Source organism: Calidris pugnax, unplaced genomic scaffold (genome assembly GCF_001431845.1).
Source record: "Calidris pugnax isolate Ruff unplaced genomic scaffold, ASM143184v1 scaffold224, whole genome shotgun sequence".
Taxonomy (NCBI): domain Eukaryota; kingdom Metazoa; phylum Chordata; class Aves; order Charadriiformes; family Scolopacidae; genus Calidris; species Calidris pugnax.
In genome coordinates, this window is record NW_015090952.1 from 81,788 (window position 1) to 96,668 (window position 14,881).

A 14,881-nucleotide genomic window follows, 5' to 3' on the forward strand; every position below is an offset into this window, starting at 1 on the left:
GTCCAGGAGGTCCTTGATCTTTTTCCTGCACATCTTCTACCTCTGGCCTTCCTGGAGATTCTGTGGACCCATCCTCTTCTTCTTGACCTTTCTGGTCCTGGATAATTAAAATGTGGAACATGAAAAATGTGTTGCATTGCTTTTCCCATCTTTCACCCTCTCTCCTAGAACCCCTGCTCTGTTCAGTGCAGTCAGGAACCTCTTAGGCTCCACACAAACAATATACTCCATTCAGCAAAGGCATTTCATACCAGAGCTCATTCACACAAATACAGATAAATTGCTTGCTGAACTGGAAAACCTGAGATTTGGTCACCTAGATGCAAATGAACATGGTCTTATTTCAGATCTGCACAGATCTGCACAGTCTAAATCAATAATGCAGGTTTGAAAAAGACCAGTTTCATGAACTCAGGCTGTATGGGAGAAAACTCTGAAAGTCAAAAAGAGATGTGTTAGGAATGCTTTTGCCAAATCCCCTGAGATCTACAAGTCTAACAAAAGAGGATTACATATTCAGCTTGGTTAAAAAGAAAAGTGACAGAAGATGAAATGAGGAAACTGATAGCAAAGAGTAAAAAACAGACAACAAGCAAGAGCAAAAAATTGCTAAACATCAGTATTTGGTGAAGAGAGACTAAGAAAAATAAAAAGAATAATTTAAATACAGCAAGCACAGAATAAGTTTTGACACTAATATGCATTTAAATTAAAACCCACTCTACAAGACAGGACATTTAAGTCATTTTTGCATCATATTTTGAAATGTGCACTAGGATTTGTTCACATTTTATAGCAGTAATGAAATATTTTGTGTTCCATTAGTAGCTAATGAAACTAGGAGGGATGTAATACAGTAACTATCAGCAAAGGAGCCGCTAGCTGATTTTTTGAAGATCTTTCTGGGTTTTATCACTACAAAAGTTCCCAAAGACCAGAGATTTTTTTCATCTGGTCTCAGTAGAAACTTTTTTTCCCATCTGGAAAAGTGCTAGAAGGGAACCTAGTTAACTAAGCTGCAGGTAAGATCACAACTACAGTGAGGTCTCCCAGGAGCCTTTTCTCCAAGCTGAACAGCCCCTGCTCTCTCAGCCTGTCTTCAGGCTTCTCATAATTTTTGTGGTCCTCCCTTGGACTCATTCCAACAGGTCCATGTCCTTCCTATGTGAGAATCTTCAGAGCTGGATGTAGTACTCCACGTGGAGTCTCACCAAAGCGCGGTAGAGGAACAGAATCACCTTCCACGACTTGCTGGCCACGCTTCTTTTGATGCAGCCCAGGAAGTGGTTGGCTTCCTGGGCTTCCAGTGCACATTGCTGGTTCATGTTGAGCTTCTCATCCACCAACACCCTCAAGTCCTTCTCCTCAGGGCTGCTCTCGATCCATTCTCTGCCCAGCCTGTATTTGTGCTTGGGATTGCCCTGACCCACACGCAGGACCTTGCACTTGGCCTTGTTGAACTTATGAAGTTTCCATGGGCCCACCTCTCAAGCCTGCCCAGGTTCCTCCAGATGGCATTCCTTTTCTCCAGAGTGTGAATCACATCACACACCTTTGTGTTGTCGGCAAACTTGCTGAGGATGTGGTCAATAGCACTGTCCATGTCACTGACAAAGATGTTAAGCAGTACTGGTCCCAGTACCAATCCCTGAGGGATGCCCCTTGTCACTGCTTTCTACTTGGACATGGAGCCATTGACTGCAACTCTCTGAGTTGCATTCATCCAGGCAATTCCTTATCCACTGAGAGCTCAGTCTGTCAAATCCACGTCTCTCCAACTTAGAGACAAGGATGTCATGCAGGACAGTGTCAAATGCTTTGTGCAAGCCCAGGTAGATGATGTCAGCTGCTCTTCCCTTATCCACCAATACTGTAACGCCACCAAATTTGTCAGGCACGACTTGCCTTTACTGAAGCTATGTTGGTTGTCACCAATCCCGTCCTTATTTTCCATGTGCCTTAGCATGGTTTCCAGGAGGAAACCATCACCTTGCTGGGTACAGAGCTGAGATTGACTGGCCTGCAGTTCCCCGGGTCTTCCTTTTTTCCCTTTTTAAAAATGGGGGTTATGTTTCCCCTTTTCCAGTCAGCAGGAACTTCACCAGACTGCCACAGCTTCTCATATATGATGGACAGTGGCTTAGCAACTTCATCTGCCAGTTCCCTCAGGATTTGTGGATGCCTTTCACCAGGTCCCATGGGCTTGTGCACCTTCAGGTTCCCTAGATGATCTCAAATCTGGTCTGCTCCTATGGTGGACAGTTCCTCATTCCCCCAGTGCGTTGAAGATAGTATAACCAACTGCTCAACAGAGGTGATTATCCCATTGTATTCGGCATTGGTGCAGCCTCACCTTGAACACTGAGTGCTGTTCTGGGCCCCACAATTTAAGAAGGGTGTGGTGGTCCTTGAATGAGTCCAGAAGAAGGCAACAAAGCTGGTGAAAGGGATGGAAGGAATGTCCTGCAAGGAGCAACTGAAGACTTTGGGTTTGTCTAGTTTGGAGAAAAGGAGACTGAGGGGTGACCTCATTGCTCTCATCAGCTTGCTGAGGAGGGGAAGTAGAGAGTGAGGTGCTGATCTCTTCTCCCTGGCATCCAGTGATAGGATGTGTGGTGATGGCTCAAAGGTCATCAGGATAGGTTTAGGCTGGACTTGAGGATGCATTTCTTTACCAAGAGGGTGATCAAACCCTGGAACGGGTTTCCTAGAGGGGTTGGTCGATGCCCCAAGCCTGTCAGTGTTTGAGATGCATTTGGACAATGCCCTTAACAACATGCTTTAACTTGGTCAGCCCTGAATTGGTCAAGCAGTGGGACTAGATGATTGTTATGGGTCCTTTCCAACTGAAATAGTTCTGCTCTATTCTATTCTATTCTATTCTATTCTAAAATCAAAGTGTGAACATAATGAATGCTAAATCAGCGTGGATGTCTGACAACCAGGTCATAATTTTCTTCGTTATACGTGCTTGATGACAGTAACACTGTTTATCCAACTTTAGCAAATTTTCCTGAGAGGCATTTGTCTTGGTTCCATACAACACTTCAAGAAGAACACTGTGCCTAGTCAGTGTTACACATACCAACTGGCTTACAAATTGCATAACTTGTACAATGATAAACCTACAGGAGACAGGGCCAATTCTGCCACGTAGTGGAGTGTAGTCTGGTCACAAAGACCAGTTTTCAATGTAATTTTTTTATTATTATTTTCTAAAAGATTGTTGATTAGCATATTGTATAGCCATCTTGGGTATCTATGTAGTGAAAATGATGTGGAAGTATGAATAAATTCAAGAAAAAACTCATAAAGATGAGTAAGTAGCAAAACTACTTGTCACAATTGATTTAAGCTTTTTGTGTCACACTACTTAAATCAAGGCTGGGTTTTTATTTAAGAAAAATAGCTCAAAACTGAAAAAAAGAAGAGATTGTGAGAACAATAGTTCATCCTGACACTAAAATTGCTGCTTTTAAAAAATGTGAATGCAAGCATGAAAATGTTAGATGAATCATATTTGGAAGTGCTCCAACAAATATTAAAGCCTCTTGTATGTCAGCTCCAATGGATGATTCTTAACCTAATTTTTCACCATTTTTTGTAATTTACCACAATAAACACAAAAACACTAGAAGACCTTGTAAGGAACAACCTTTAACACTTGAACAAAACACACAGTGTAGAACTTTAGAATAAAAACTCTGCGTTTCTTGGTGCTGTATGTTTTCTGTCAAGCAGAAGCAGTTGTAAGCGACTGCAGTTTCAAGCAATACAGAGAATGGACTTTTGGCATAAGAGCCGCAAAGACAAGAGGAAGAAAAGGTCATTATTTAATTTCTGGTTACAAAAATCCACGGTGGCTGCTGGATCAGGAATGTTAATTAACTAAAAATGTAGTGCTAGCTGATTATTTTGAAATATGTCAACAAGGAGGGTAAGTACTTAAGTAGCTGGAGCCCTCCAACTCACAGGATTCCCAATGAGGGGCACACATAACTTTAATTTGCAGAATCACACAAAATTCTGGTTACACATTACCTTACACATTCAATAGGCACAGTATCTTTCAAAGCCCAGTACCTCACCAGAGAAGGTGACTTTGCTACACATGGCATAGTCACTCCCCTTGGGGTTTCTAGTGCCTGCAGTCATGTAGGCTGGAGTACTCTCTATTTAGAAGTTAAAAGGGCCACCATTTTTCTTAGCAGTGTGTGAACCTCAAAGTAGAGACAGGCTACCCTGGGTTTTCTCTTAATTTCCTTGCCTAGGAGCTACGCCAACCAGAGTCTATCCGAAAGGGGATATCTAATTTTACAAGGGAATTGACAAAAAGTGATACTGAAAATGTGACTAGTCTGAATGCTATGCATATAATTTACAGTTATTCCTGGTCCTGGCAGAATTGAATTGCCAATTAAATTATAGCCCCTTCTTTGTCAGATTTTCCTCTGTTCAGTAGAGTACAACCCACTTGATGGTGGCATGCACAATTTCTAGTATCTCTTTTTCCATCAGGAGGGATCCTGAAAGGAATTACTGCTTGGACGTTTACAAGAAGACAGCCTGACCAGGACTTTTGGAAGGCATCTCTGACAGGTGAAAGATGTCCAGATATTGCCTCTTCTAGAATACTTCTAAAAAATGTGCTGGCAGCCTAGAGAAAAGCTAGGCATGGCTGTAAACAGCCATATAACTTCATGTAACTGCTCTGACACAGACATGAGTAATGCACGGACCCCAAACAACTTGCCTCAACTTTCATTCTTTTTAAGGCCATCTAGGGGTGGAAAGGTTGCTCAGTCTTAATATTTCATTAGTCAAAGCATCTTTTTATTGTGAGTGCCAGGAAAGCTGCTGGCTACTTTTTAAATAGATTTTTCATCTCTGGGTGTCAACTTAGGCAGCTGTCAGGAGGCAGCACACACTGCTTACTTAATGAAAGAACTAGGAGTTGCAGACACTTTTCCAGTGCAATCCATGCAGTCATTCCCTTGCCAAGACATGGAATATTGGATCAACCTCTTGGATGGTAATTCAAGATTCGGTTTATAAAGGAATAATTTGTATAAATTGTAAATTTTCAGATTATTCTGTGGGCAACCAAGGAGAGCCAGCAATATACATTTTAGGCATGGATTCCTCCAGACTTCAGTGTGTTTTAGTGTTAGTCTTCTGTTTGGATCAGCTAATAATGAATCACTGTGATAACGCAGTGCTTCTTTGATACTTCAAACAGAACCACTTGGTGAGCACTCAAAGGGCTTAATTTTAAATCTGTTTATATACCACACTTCTGAGAAGTAAGCACGACTTTCACCTGCAAGGCAGTGGCTGTGAGTAAGTAAGACCAAGGTGCCCACTTTTAGGGAATAACAATTGTGCCTTTCATGGTGAGGGTTTGGGTTGGTTATTGTCTTTGTTTCTCACTTTCTTAAACGCAAAACGAAAAAATGCAAAAACTGAAAGAATAAATTCATTTTGTTAGTCAAAAGTCTCAAGCCCATCTCAATGGTTATAGATCCAAACTTCTGCATAGTGTCAGTGCAGTGCTTTTCAGTCTCGTGTCATGAGAGAGCATTTAAGAACTTAAAAAGTAACTTCTGTTTTGGCGTGCTGCTAAGATGCAGTAGATAAAGGCACCGATTCAGAAAAGCACCTAAAATTCATATATTTTCCTGCTCTTGGGAGAAAACAATAAGGCATACAATAAACCCATTGCACACACCTCCTCTGTGCTTAGTCCTGGCAAAACAGTAGCACCAGAGCCATCTTCTTCTCTTAAGATTTTCTGTGTGATAGTGGTGGACTCACTGTTGCCTTGTCCAGTTTCTGTGACAGCTGAATCTAAACAAAATAATCACTTGTTAATGAGAGACAGAGCAAAATAAAAGCCACCCAGAGGTATTTATCAGAGCTCAGATGCTGTGAGGTGTATGAAAAAAGAAATTATTTACATTATGACCAAAATACATTCCAAAGATTAATATTTCATTTCATAACTCTGAAAATTTTAAAAGGAAAGAAAAAAAAGAGAAAAGAGAGAATAAAATTATAAAACAAATGTTTATTTTAAGGACAAAGACTGTGTTGCATCATATTTTGCCTCAAGCTCTAGTCTAATGGTTGCCTATTTTTCATCTATATAACTTAAGAATAAAAGGTACGTACAACAGTTGGTATCTGAAGTATGCATAAATTTAATAGGAACATTCTCTTTGGCCTTGTTGAGTAGTTATCTTAAGACTTTTTGTTTTCTAGGATTGTACTGAAATTGTCTTACTAGAGGGGTAGTAGATTCCTCAGTGCATTCTGCCCGAGGTACATACAACAGTTGCTATCTGAAGTATGCATAAATTTAAATAGGAACATTCTCTTTGGCCTTGTTGAGTAGTTACCTTAAGATTTTTTGTTTTCTAGGACTGTACTGAAATTGTCTTACTAGTGGGGTAGTAGATTCCTCAGTGCATTCTGCCCTGCTCTTATTACTTTGTGCCTACACTTGATGCACTAGACATATTCACACCCTTTGTAGGGAGCGTAAGTAGGATACAGTTGTTTATTCAGTGGTGATATTCAGTTTTACATGAACAGCTGTGCTTCACTATAGCAGAAGGTCATCAAATTAAATGCTCATCTTAAATTCCATTTAAAGGAGCCAGTAGCACTATTTGCAGAGGTATGTCTCAAGAAGCACCATGCTTCTCACTGTCCTGACACAGGATTTTTCTCTTTCATTCCCTGTGCCTAACAATTGCATTTTACTATTGTTGTAAAGTGTTGTAGACCATCACACCTCAGGTCAGCTTCCATGTTTTATCCTTTTTGATACTGAGGTGACACTGAGGCTCTGGAGTATGTCCAGAGAAGGGCAACGAAGCTGGTGAGGGGTGTAGAGAACAAGTCTTATGAGGAGCGGCTGAGGGAATTTGGGTTGTTTACACTGGAGAAAAGGAGGCTGAGGGGACACCTTATCATCCTCTACAACTACCTGAAGGGAGGTTGTAGTGAGGTGGGGGTCAGTCTCTTCTCCCAAGTAACAAGTGATAGGACTAGAGGAAATGTCCTCAAGTTGCGCCAGGGGAGATTTATGATGGATATTAGGAAAAATTTCTTCACTGAAAGGGTTATCGAACATTGGAACAAGCTGCCCAGGGAAGTGGTGGAATCACCATCCCTGCAGGGATTTGAAAGATGAATAGCCATGGTGCTTAGGGACATGGTTTAGTGGTGGTTTTGGCAGTGTCAGGTTAACGGTTGGACTCAATGATCTTAAGGATCCCTTCCAAGGTAGACAATTCTATGATCCTGATTCTACGATAGGGAGTGAAAAGTGAGAGATGTGTTGAACGGTGGCTGTAGTTGCTACTACTTACCTTTGTTGCTATTAGCAAATTGCAAGTCTAACAGACTGCAGTTTCAAAGACCAAATGTTTGATGTGCCAATTCTTTTCTAACACACAGGATGTCCAAAACCATAGGATTTTCCATTCCTGGCAGCACCCAAAATATGACAGTGGCTTTTCATGCACAGGGAAATGATGGACTGAGACTTAGAGAACATAAATGACCTCCCCTCCCAGCAAAAAAAAAAAAAAAAGAAAAAAAAAAAAGGGGCAGTGCCTTGTTCTTTAAGTTTAGCTGCTTCAGAGGTTTCTTCTGATCTGTGATTTCCAGAAAAATCATTTTCTTCCACATAAGATATTATGGTTGGGGGGGCTTCCACTGGCTCAGCCAACGTATCTTCAGGCTAAAAAAAACATAAAATCCCAAAGAACTGTTTAGAGAAAAGGTTTATCACATATTTCAAAGCATGACTCAGTAGATTACCTTTCTCAATGCACAGTAATCAGAACTACTGCATTTATAAAGCAAAGCAGAAATCCAGATCTTCCCCACATAATATCTTGTCACCATCTGTCCTTACTCTTATGCTGTCCTTAGAAACATTAACTGTCATTGCTATCATAAAAACTGAAATTTATTAATGGCCAATATATAAATCCTCTTTCATTTACAACCTTTTAATTTATTTCACCTTCTATTTTATTTTTCTTTTTACAGTACACATCTGATTTCTGCTTACCAGCACATCACACTAATTTAGTCTAGCTCTTGAGAAAAAACTAGCACAATACCTTTGAACCCCATTCCTCTAAACCAAGTGATATACACTTGACAAACCCATAAAGAGGGATCAAAATGCAAGGAATGTAAAGTTACCACTGCAGGTTTAAAAGCCTAGAGCTGGCTGGTACCCATCCTTTTCCATGCTGGCTGTGGGTGGGCAAAAGGTGGCCATTTCAATATCAGCTGGAATGTAAAGAGCCTATTCCCTACTGGAATTAGAGATCTGAAGAAGTGCTGTCTCTGTGTAGTGAGAATAATACTTCATGCAAACCTGCATTTGCAATTTAAACAAAATTTAAAAGCCACTACATTGCGATGGTAACCTGGAGCAGACTTTAATGGGCCAAGCATCCTGGTCTTGAACCAGGTGAAGATGGCTTAACAGGGCTTGCCGAAATAGTACCTGAGTTGTCAAAAGGAAGAGAGGTAACATCATTGGAATGATTTTTATCCCACTGGTTTTGTAGCCTTATAATTCAGGAAAGCTTCAAAATACTTCTTGTTATTAAGAAATATGTTAAAAATTAGGCTTTAAGGCTCCACTTAGAGAGGAAAGGAAATTTTCCACAGTGGGCCAGATCTGATCCCCACTATAGATGACCAAAGTAATTTCAGTTGATTTCAGTTTTATTTCCTCCATTTGAGAAAGGAACAAATGCATGTTTCCTCTGCTCTTCCTTCTCTTACAACTCATGGAAACCCAGTACTGCAACACACATGAAACAGCTGAACACTCATGAAACAGCAATGAGAATTGTTCTTCCCTACTCTTCCTTTCTGGCAAGGCCTTTCTGACACGCAGAATAGTTCAGGCTATTTTCTGAAGAATCCTATAGATAAGACATGCCACAGACAGTTTTTGGTTGAATAATTAATCAGCAGGGAATCCACAGAAAAATTCTGTATGAAGAGACACTTCTTCGACAAATGTTAAACACGCCTTTTTTGCTGATTCACCGAGGCATTTAAAGCTGATTCACCAGGCCCATTAAATGGAATTACTCTGAAATAGTGCCAAGAATGTTACCCATTCCTACTGCCCAGCACTGAACTACTTAGCAGAAAAATACAAATTAGGATATGCACCATCAACATTGCTAAATGTCTTTACTCAGAGATTGCATTTTCAAGTATGACATATGACTTGTTTCGTTCCAGCTCAGCGTAGCAATTTACTCTGAAGAGCTGAGAGTTTGTTCAGTGATGTTTCAGAGTAGAAGATAAATAAAAGCTTCCTCTGAAACATCTCTCAATGACTGTACTGATTGTTAAATTGTCATTTGTTGATCTGTCTCTCATTTCATATTTCTAAAAAATAAACCCATGGGCAGTCACTCTGGAAGGCACACAAATCCCATGAGGCACTTGCATTTAGACATTTCTAATTTGGCAACAGCGTTAAACAACTTGCTAAAAAAGACTACATATTTATTGAAATGCTGGTATGGCCTTTTGAAGTCTCCAGGCATTTTAGAAGAAATGGGTGTGATCCAAGGAAATACTTTCACATGAAGTTCTGGTGTTTTGAAGAAAATAGTTAATTTACTGGCTTTTCAGGCTTATCATCAGTCAACTCAGAAGCCTGTGCATCATCATCCGTTCTGTGACTGGCTCCTACGAAGAGTTACTGTAGTAGGAACCAGCACTGCACACAGACACAATGAAGACTTTCTACACAGTCCAAAAAATTAACAATCTGCCACCAAAAAAGTGCCTGCAGACCAAAAAAGAGCTACGAAGAGGCTTCTGTCTTTCTTGTTTTCTAAAGGTGATAATCTGCCATCTATACACACTTATTAACATTGTGGCGTGGCACTTCAACGAAAATGGTTTCTGTACTTAAAGCCTGGTTCAGTTTCCCAGACAACCTTAAAAATGTTTTAACAAGAAAATTAATATAACATCAAAACAGACAATAATTTCTAGGGAAATTAAAATAAAGTAAGTGAAAGGATAAGAGCTGAATGGAAAAATGTTTGCAATGATATAATCATTGATGAGCAAGTGTGTCTTTGAGAGGTGCATCAGGGAAAGGTACTCTTTGCCTCTTCATTTATGACAACTACAAATTCATCATTGCCAAATGATAAATTACATGATGTCATACTTTTTCTGTGGCATTTTTCCTTATGGGCAGTGATTCTAACTTCAGTATGGAATTCCAGGTAACTCCAGGCAACTTCTAGGTCTTGTGAGAAAGGTGTGACACTGCTGTATTACCTTAACATTCTCAGATCTTGAAATAACATTTTGGCACCCAAGACTGATCTCATATGTTTGGGAAATCAAAGGAAAATGTCACGTATTTACTCCCTGGGGGTGATATAGAGTAATGAACAATAGCTATTGCACTTTTAGGTTCCTTTTCATGTAAATCATAGATGTGTCACTGATTTTTTAGCAAATAGCGCTCACTCATTAAAATAGAAATTTTCTACCTCTTGTACTCTGCAACAGTGAATAATCTGCTGAGATTATCCAGAGAAACAAGATTCTTCTGTGCTGGTTTTGGTTGGGATAGAGTTAATTTTCCTCATGGTAGCTAGTATGAGGCCATGTTTTGGATTTGTACTAAAAACAGTGTTGATAATAGAGGGATGTTTTAGTTACTGCTGAACAGTGCTAGGACAGAGTCAAGGCCTTCTCTACTTCTCACCCCACCCCACCAGTGAGCGGGCTGGGGGTGCACAAGGAGGTGAATGAATTCCTTATTTTTCTTCACTTGCATGCAGGGCTTTTGCTTTACCTAAAACCTTTTTTTATCTCAACCCATGTGGTTTTTTTTACTTTTTTTTTACTTTTACCCTTCCACTTCTCTCCCCCATCCCACTGGGGGAAAGCGGCCACAAGATGCTTAATTCCCAGCTGGCATTAAACCATGACATCTTGCAAAAGGAGGAATAAAAGCCAAAAATTCCAATATTGTTGTCTGCAATTTTGAACAGTGTACTAATTACAAAGGCAATTAAACAGAAAAAGCAGTATCTAAAAAGGAATTTGTTTTCTTCTGGATAGACTAGAGAAATTAGACACAGGGCTTTTGCTTTACCTAAAACCTTTTTTTATCTCAACCCATGTGGTTTTTTTTACTTTTTTTTTACTTTTACCCTTCCACTTCTCTCCCCCATCCCACTGGGGGAAAGCGGCCACAAGATGCTTAATTCCCAGCTGGCATTAAACCATGACATCTTGCAAAAGGAGGAATAAAAGCCAAAAATTCCAATATTGTTGTCTGCAATTTTGAACAGTGTACTAATTACAAAGACTATTAAACAGAAAAAGCAGTATCTAAAAAGGAATTTGTTTTCTTCTGGATAGACTAGAGAAATTAGACATTCTTCCTGAATTAGCTCCAGTTGTATCCAAATGAGAAAAGTGAAAGCACAGTAAGATTTCATGGGTTAAATTTCGTGGTGTGACATAAAATGGAGAGAAGTCAGTGGGGCACCAGGTAATTTTGCTGCCATTCAACATTCTTCCTGAATTAGCTCCAGTTGTATCCAAATGAGAAAAGTGAAAGCACAGTAAGATTTCATGGGTTAAATTTCGTGGTGTGACGCAAAATGGAGAGGAGTCATTGGGGCACCAGGTAATTTTGCTGCCATTCAAAGAACCCCAGCTGGCTACAGAAATAAGCAGTCAAGAATCTCCTGAAGTTCAGCAAAGTAAAATGCAAGTCCTGCATTTGGGGAGGAATTACCCCACACAGCAGCGCTGGCTGGGGGCTTTGCAGGAACGCAAAATGGAGAGGAGTCATTGGGGCACCAGGTAATTTTGCTGCCATTCAAAGAACCCCAGCTGGCTACAGAAATAAGCAGTCAAGAATCTCCTGAAGTTCAGCAAAGTAAAATGCAAGTCCTGCATTTGGGGAGGAATTACCCCACACAGCAGCGCTGGCTGGGGGCTTTGCAGGACAGGATGCTGGTAGAAGAAGAGCCAGCAATGTGCCCTTGTGGCAAAGGTGGCCAGAAACATCCTGGTCTGCATTAGGAAAAGTATCACCATCAGGTTGAGGGAGTTGATCTTTCTGTATTAATACAGACAAGAACCTCATTTTGATTATCATGTCCAGGTCTGGGCTCACCAGACATATTGGACCAAGTCTATCAAAGGATCATGTAGATCATTAAGGAACTAGTGCTTTTGACCTACAAGAGGAAGGTAAGAGAACAAGGACTGCCCCATGAAGAGAAGGCTCAGAGCAATCTTACCATTGTGCACAAAATCCTGATAAGAGGGGATAAAAAAGACAGAGCCAGACCTTTCTCAGTAGTAGCCAGTGAAGAGAAAAGAGACAATGGACACAAATTAAAATACAAGAATTTCCAGTTCTGCATCAGAAAAAAACTACACTGGAACAGAGAGGCAGTGAAGTCTCCATCCTTGAAGAAACCCAAAACACACTGGCACTAAGCAACCTGCTCACTGAGCAACCTGCTGTACTCTGCTTTGAGCAGGGAGTTGGACAGGACAATCTTCAGAGGTCCCTTTCAAACTCAGCTAATCTGTGACTCTGAAAAACAAGGCAGGCCAAAAAGAGTTCGATGAAATATATGTAAAAGGCATTAAAATTACTAATAAATCTGTTTTCAAACACATCAGGAGTACGAAGCCAGATCAATTCACAAGTTGTAAAAAGAGTTCTCAGAGAATTTTATGCCATGGCAGAAAAAAAAAAAAAAGGTGTTTTGCATTCATGTTGATCATGGAAGAGTTAAAATTTCTGTGAAAGAATATTCTTGGGAAACTCAGCAGAGGATACATCTAAAAGTGAAGTCTTTGTAAGTCCAGGGTAGGAAACACACTAAGTCAATGGCAACAAATGATCACAAGAGAACAGTGCTCACCATGAGTTCTGAAGGATCCAAGAATGAAAGATCTCAAGTATGTGCTACATCAGGGGAATGTGAGCATGGTTACTGCAAATTCATTTCTCACAAACCTACTGGTTTCCTCTAAAGGATTCAACAAGTACTTGGATAAAAGAAGAATGCTTGATATGAGCTGCATGGAAAGCTTCATTGGGGGGAATGGACTGAAACATTTCAGCCTGGCACAAAAAGCGAGGGGGAACATGTTGTGATAGGAATCTCTAAAATCACAAATGTTATGGTGAGTAAGGAACGACTGTTTACTCTGTCTTCCAGTAGAACAACCACCAAATGAGAGCTGCAGAGAGCATGTTCGTAAGGGCAAGCAAAAGGTGAAAGTCCTTCACAAAACATGCCATTAAATAAGCCAAGTGACTCTGTAGCAGGAAGTTGAGGATGGTAAAATTTAAAGGGTGAAAAATTCAGCTGAGATTCACTAAACCCAAAGAGATACACTCCTGACTCGAGCATTTCCTCATACAGAAATTGTTGCAGAGTGAAAGAGTATTCCTGGTAAGTGTCATATTTATGTTCCTGATCTGTTATTATACTCTTCCCAAAGTACTGGTTGCTGATTGTTGCCAAATGTACCAGATTTTTGATCTGTCACAGAGCAGTCATTCTTCTGGGTGGGCACATGTTGTTCTCACAGGTGCCTTTGGAAGTTGCCACATACAAAAAACTAGTGACAAAATGCAGACCTCCCTATCTAAAAAAGTGATATTAAACCTGAAACGTAAAGCAAATAAATCAAATATATTTACCCTCATGGGAAGAACAGAAGGTGCAAGGACTTCTTGTGTCTCAGAAATACCTTCATGTTCTTGAGAGCTGCCATTGCCACTCATGTCCCCTGAAGCCTGTGGAAAACCCAATAATGACAGCAAGTTCATAAAATTCAGGGGGAAAAAAAGCCATGATTTCCAAGGAACTGGCTACCTCAATGCAGAAAAATACTTTTTTAAAGTATTTTTTTCTCAGTTGGTGAAGCCCCAGTGTCATTATGATGTAAACTTATTTCAGTACTTACAGCATTTAATGAAAATGACCCTTCAGAAAAATAAAAGTCACGGTTCATTTTCTCAAAGGTGTTATAGACAAAAGAAAATTATGTTTTTTGGAAAATCACAGTTTTAGGGGCTATGTAGTCAAAAATAGAGATTCCCACATGAAGGCAGTTTTAAGTATGATACTATGTTCCCAAGAAGAAATAGTACATTTAGTCTTACGAAAAGTGCCTAATGGCAAATGACTTTGAAATCTGAGGATAGATAAAGAAGAGCTTATAAGAATACTCACATAAGGATCATCATCTTCACAATGATCTTCAGAAGCCCTTGGGTCAGATTTGATTGTCAGATGTTGAATTGAGCCCTACATGAAACAACAAAAACAGTATAAAGAAGTAATACTTTAAGTAGCATTTGTGAAGGGTGTGTGTGTATGGAGGAGTGGGAATTAAACAAATTAACAAAAAAAAAAATCCAGACTTTATTCTGATTTTCTTGGAAAATGCATAAAATGTTATGATAATAAGCCCAGTTTAAAAATGCAAATATGTTCTTATGTGTTCCTTTTCCAAAATGTAGAAAGAAAATGAATACAATCACAATTGTGTCCCAGTGACAATACAATTGCTACACTGTATTGGAAGGGCCCCAACTGAAGGATCTAGTCCTAAATTATGATGTCCTAGAGTCTGTAAAGCATTGTCTGTTTTTTTCTAGTTAAGAAGTGCATTGCAGCTCCAAAAATGTCACAAGAAACCCCCTAAAAATGGAGACAAAGGATGGGATGGAAATACCAGTAAGTGGTGAAGTGGGTCAGGGAGAAACCAGCGTAGAACTTTTCAAAGCGGAAAAAGAGGTGGATTTTCTGAT

The 14,881-nt window shown here is 39.9% G+C and overlaps 1 protein-coding gene across 1 annotated transcript in view; it reads right to left on the reverse strand.

The window, feature by feature from the left end:
- LOC106893776 (collagen alpha-1(XV) chain-like) overlaps nt 1–14,881 on the reverse strand; it is a gene marked incomplete at its 3' end in the record, with an annotated part of 158,713 nt that overhangs the window by 79,360 nt on the left and 64,472 nt on the right. The window contains exons 4-7 of the mRNA XM_014951987.1: nt 14,301–14,375; nt 13,766–13,861; nt 7,624–7,750; nt 5,727–5,847 (exon numbers count right to left, since the gene is read on the reverse strand). Of these exons, the coding sequence (XP_014807473.1) occupies nt 5,727–5,847; nt 7,624–7,750; nt 13,766–13,861; nt 14,301–14,375 (419 nt within the window). The remainder of the gene's footprint in view (nt 1–5,726; nt 5,848–7,623; nt 7,751–13,765; nt 13,862–14,300; nt 14,376–14,881) is intronic.